Here is a 5742-nt window from a genome sequence, read left to right as displayed (position 1 = left end):
TCAAACCACAGGGAAATCCCATTATAAATGCAGTTTCTGATCCCATCAAACCACAGGGAAATCCCATTATAAATGCAGTTTCTGATCCCATCTTTATATCACAAAATAATGCCTCTAATGTTTATAGTTTTATGTTAGCCCACTCCGTGGTGCTTTACATTTGAGAGTGTCTGTAAAAATCTAGCGTTCAACTCACCCCAGAAGACGTACGTGTTTCCTGGCTGAACATCGCTGCGGTGTTTCTCATCCCGTCTGACAAAAGTGTTTTAGTTTGGATATAAAGAGTAAAAACTTAATTGTAATGGGCTCAATAAACATTTAGCTGTTCCACATGCATGCAGGCTGCGGCATCAGACGCTCCGCGGCTCAGAGCGGCTGTAGCTGCTGTTGGTTTCTCCAAAGCAGGACATCATTAGCGGGTATACAAAAGGTTAAATCAGGTCATCTGGACAAGTTTGTTTTTATGAGAAGTGTTTCATCTTTCATGTGAAAGACTTCATCAGTCTGAGGCCTGCCAACAGGATCTGTTCTATAACTAGCACCTCCTTGATGTGCTTCTGACTTTACACGTGCAACAAGGACCATCCGTCCAGCTGATCGGCTCTGGACTCACCGTCTTCAGATAACTTCTCAGGTTTCACTGAAGTCCTCTTTCTGAAACAGAAGTTGGACTCTGCCTGTTTAAACAGGTTGTTTCCTCGTTGGCATGTAGGAAGCACGGAACAATGAAATGTGCCACGCCAGCAGATAGAGAGTGACTGCAGCTGGAACTCACTTCCTGTCTTTGGTCGAGGATTCTGACTCGGTCTGATCGTCCACACGCATCTGGAGATGGACACTAAACTGTCTGCAGATATTTGATCACATGTTGGACCATTGTGCTGATCTTTGTGGGATTCCAGTGGAAATGTAGACAACCACAGACACCAGTCTAGAACCAGTCTAGTTGGTACACAGCCATTCAACGGTTCAACAGGTCATCTGGACAGACGTTTGGGTCCAGTTTGTCCTCAAGCTGTATCGGTGAATAGCCAGTGGCCATCCGCGTTTAGCGATGGATTGTTCTGCACCGTTGATCGGTTGTTGGACCCATGGTTTTTACTCGTGAATAGTTTCTGGAGTTCCTCTGCAGGCCGGCTTCAACCACTTTGTAAAGGTGCTGTTTATACGACAGAGCTGTTGGCAGGCCTCAGACTCATGACGTCATTCGGATGAAAGACCAAACGTTTCTCCCCAGAAGAATCGGTCCAGATGACCTCTTGTTTGTGCTAAAAGCTCAACTTTGCTTCCAGTTAAGAAGCTGGTGTCGTCACAAAAGCCCGTCTGTTCTGAAACGGCGTCCGATGAAAGTTCCGACGTGATCGACTGGAGGCGTATGTATATTTCTGACACGTCCAGGGTCGGTGTGATGCTGTCTGAAGTCCTGCAGGTCCAGAGACTTCTGGTCTTTCTGCCGGTCCTGTTCCAGCCCCGTTGGATCCAGATGTGTTGTGTTACCAGTGTCCAACAGCTGGCGCACCCTGAACTATTCTTTGTGTGTGTGAGACAGTTGCGACATGTCTTCAGACCTGCTGGTTGATCTGGGTGAAGACCCTGCCACTGCACAGTTAGGCCAGCTGAAGCTGGCCACCATCGAGGACCAGCAGTGGCCTGCTGACGACTCTGCTCTCACCAAGTCGGGTAGGTGTCTCGCAGCACGCACGTCCTCTCTGACATGAAGACAACACGTGGTAACCGTCGTGAACCTGTGCTTCCTCCTGTGTGTTTCAGACATCTCCCAGGACTTCGATGCCGGCTCCCCCCACCTGCCCTGGGACCACCCCTTCTACGACATCGCGAGGCATCAGATCATTGAAGTGGCGGGTCAGTTCTCTGTGAAGACGTCCTGTTTGTTGTCAAAGTAAGACGTGTCTGACGTGGAGCTCCTGTCTGTAGGGGACGACAACTTCGGCAGGAAGGTGATCGTGTTTAACGCCTGCAGGATGCCCCCGCAGCACCAGCTGGACCACTACAAGCTGCTCATGTAAGATCCAACAGGTCACATCTTTTCCTTTTTGTCATTTACTGCGTAAACACGATGGAGTACCACCTGAACATCTCACGCCTGGTGTACCTCATCCACCATCTCTGTGCTGATGACATTCTATTGTGCTGTTCCCTCCAGGACGCAGAATTATTCAGTTAAATTCTGACACGACTCAAGCTCTGATCATTGTTCCTGAACAGAAAGATCCTTGGATCAAGCAACACCTCGGTTCTCTGGGCTCCTCTTCTCAGCCGAGCCTCAGAAACCTTGGTGACCAGTCAGTGTCCTTGGACAAACAGTCAAAAACTGCTTTTATCATCTGAGAAACATTTCTAAACTGAGGACGATGTTATCCAGATCTGACCTGGACATGATTATTCATGTTTTTATCTCTTCTCCGTTAGATAATTGTCATTCCAGTTTTACTTGTTCTTACAAATCTGCTGTCGCTCGTCTGCAGTGTGTCCAGAACGCTGCTGTGAGGCTTTTAACAGGAACTAATAGAAGGTCTCACGTTACACCAGCTCTATCTTCCCTTCGTTGGCTGCCTGTTGAATTTAGAATTGTTGGTCTTGACTTTTAGAGTTTTAAATGGACAGGCCCCCCAGTACATCACTGAAATGTTGATCCCTTATCCTCCAGCCTGCACCCTTCGGTCTTCAGCGCTGAACCTCCTAAAGGTCCCTAAGACCCGGTTTAAAACTCAGGGTGACCTTTCCTTTCAGGCCGTGGTCCCCCGGCTGTGGAACGCCCTGCCCCTGTCTCTTCAAGGTTCAAGGGTCTTTATTGTCATTCACATCACATGTGGTACATGAGGTGGAACGAAAGTGTGTACTCAAGGTCCCAGTTACACCAAAAATATAAAGTATATAAAGAAACGGTATGTAAGGATCTAAGATGTACACTAAACACTAATCATGTAAAATAATACAGTTTATAAACAGCAGCCTGAACATGAGTCTGTGGTGAGCAGATGGGTATGAATGAATACAGCAGCATGACATAATCAGCAGCATGACATAATCAGCAGCACAAATAAGTCACATATCACCAATTAAAGTGTTCCTGGTTAGAGATTCATGAGTCTAACAGCCTGAGGGTAGAAGCTGTTCCTCAGTCTAGTGGTTCTACACTTAATGCTCCTCAACCTCCTTCCTGAGGGGAGTGGGGTCCTTCATGATGCAGGTGGCCCTCTTCCTGCATCTGGAGGTGTAGATGTCTGTGATGGTGGGGAGGCTGACTCCAACATCTTCTGTGCAGCCTTCACCACTCTCTGCAAAGCTTTTCTTTCTGCAGCTGTGCAGCCTCCATGCCACACACCCAAGTACTTGTAGCTGGAGACCACTTCCACCGCAGATCCTCTTATGTTCAGGGTGGGGTGGGGTAGGTGTGTTTGCTCCTTCTGAATTCCACAATCATCTCCTTTGTCTTCTTCACGTTGATATGGAAGTTTCACCACCGCTGTATTGTCTGCAACGTTCCAATATGGCAGCATGGATGGGTAGTTGCACAGTCATATGTGGGCAAAGTGAACAGGAGGGGGCTCAACACACAGCCCTGAGGGGAGCCAGTGCTGAGGGTTATGGTGGAGGAGGAGAAGTCGTGGATTCTCACTGACTGTGGTCTGTTTGTTAAGAAGTCTAGTACACAGTTGCTAATGGAGGGGCTTAGTCCTAGTGTGGATAGTTTGTCCATCAGGGTTTGGGGGATCATGGTGTTGAAGGCAGAAATGAAGTCCACAAAGAGCATACGGACGTAGGAGTCCTTCTGCTCCAGGTGGGTGAGAGCAGAGTGGACCACAGAGGAGATGGCGTCCTCTGTTGATCGATTCTCGCAGTAAGCGTACTGGTGAGGGTCCTCGCTGATGTCAATGGTTGCTTTGATGTGGGTCACGACCAGTTTTTCAAAACATTTAGTGACTATCAGGGTGAGGGCTACTGGCCGGTAGTTTGTCTGGTGCATCCCTCCTCACCTCTGACCTCTGCCTGGTCCATCCACCACCAAAAACCACTTTGACTCAGGTGGTATTTCAACCATTAGCTGCTGGACCAAAGATGGATGACGTTAAACCCATTACCCAACCCTAGTTGTGACTGTGTGAGAGTGATTTGGACTTGTTCACTTTATTTGTGACAACTTTGTCCTCTGCAGGTACCTTAAAGGAACCCTGGACCAGTACGTAGAGAGTGACTACACTCTGATTTATTTCCATCATGGGCTGACCAGTGAGAACAAACTATCTCTGGGTTGGCTTCGAGACGCGTACCGGGAGTTTGACAGAAAGTAAGTTCAACCGCAGACGAACCTCGTTCACATCTTAGTGTATCGCATGAACTCAGGAACCAGCTGTTCCCCCGGGTCTTCTACACCAGCTGCTCCCACTCAACAAGCTAACTGCTAATTTTCTGTTGGTGAAACGTTCAGCAGGCTGGGACAATGATCGGTCCCTCCATCTGCAACGAATCCAGTTGTGTCACAGACCCGCTGGACGCAGCAGAGTGAACTGCAGGTTTACTGTCAGACTGCAGGGTCTGCTGACAAGTGGCTGAAAAGCTGTTGGACAGACTGGCAGCTGGTCTTCACCACCAGTCCGTGTTCACCCTGAGTGTCGTCTGTCTGCAGGTACAAAAAGAACATGAAGGCTTTGTACATCGTCCATCCGACCATGTTCTTCAAGACTCTGTTCATCCTCTTCAAACCCATCATCAGGTTGGTTAAACACTCATTTCACAGAAGGACACGGGCAACTTTCACTTTACACGTGCTCTGACTGCAGTGCAGGTCCTCAGATGGTTGTCACACGGGTGAGTCTCTGGTAAGTGGTCAGAGGACGTCGGTGCTCGTCTGCTCCGGGGCGTCTGAAACTTTACTTCCTCACTTCTGACTCCGTTGTTTTGGGCTGTGGCTGAGTGGTTGGAGCAGCCGGCCTCAGTGCGGTGGGTGTTTGATTCCAGCAGCAGCCACATGCCTGCTACAGGTCATCTGTGTAAAAAGATCTAGTAGAATGAGGCACAGACTGTACTATCAACTGCTCTGAGTGTCTTGATAAGATAGAAAGGTGCTGGATAAGTCCAGTCCATTTACCATTTAAGCTTGAGGAACAGGTCCCTGTTTAAATGAGTCGTGGTGGCTCAGTGACACCGGCCTGTATACACCGAACACTGATGTAGGTGTTGTCAGAAGGCTGTTTCCATGTTCCTGTTGGACACTGACTGAGGTTTCATGAGTCTTGTGATGTCAGTTCTTTCTGTTACACAGCACCAACAGTTTCTTCTAGTCAAAAACCTGAAATACCTGCTGTAATACACGGAGTACACACAGTGTGTGTACTGCCCTCTGCTGATGGCTCCGTGCAAGCCAGGATTTCTTTCTGCTTTGGACCAAGTCCTGACCCAAACCTTGTATTTGGTGAAGAACAAAGCAGTTCAACTGCGTGGTCTGCAGCAGACAGGTGGAGGTGCGCAGCCGTATCTGTACATTTTGAAGGATTGCACTTCATTCCACATTCATGCAGCACTCTACTACACACACACATTCATACAGCACTCTACTACACACACACACACACATTCATACAGCACTCTACCACACACACACACATTCATACAGCACTCTACTACACACATTCATGCAGCACTCTACTACACACATTCATACAGCACTCTACTACACACACACATTCCTACAGCACTCTACTACACACACACATTCATACA

At 48.2% G+C, this 5742-nt stretch overlaps 1 protein-coding gene across 1 annotated transcript in view; it reads left to right on the top strand.

The window, feature by feature from the left end:
• arhgap1 (Rho GTPase activating protein 1) overlaps positions 1-5742 on the top strand; it is a gene marked incomplete in the record, with an annotated part of 22495 nt that overhangs the window by 5230 nt on the left and 11523 nt on the right. Inside the window, 5 exon segments of the mRNA XM_037696851.1 lie at positions 1550-1680; positions 1771-1863; positions 1936-2023; positions 4178-4309; positions 4649-4735. Of these exon segments, the coding sequence (XP_037552779.1) occupies positions 1557-1680; positions 1771-1863; positions 1936-2023; positions 4178-4309; positions 4649-4735 (524 nt within the window).

Source organism: Nematolebias whitei, chromosome 24, assembly GCF_014905685.2.
Source record: "Nematolebias whitei isolate Nwh7 chromosome 24, NemWhi1, whole genome shotgun sequence".
Taxonomy (NCBI): Eukaryota; Metazoa; Chordata; class Actinopteri; order Cyprinodontiformes; family Rivulidae; genus Nematolebias; species Nematolebias whitei.
This window is presented reverse-complemented; position numbering and strand designations above follow the sequence as displayed.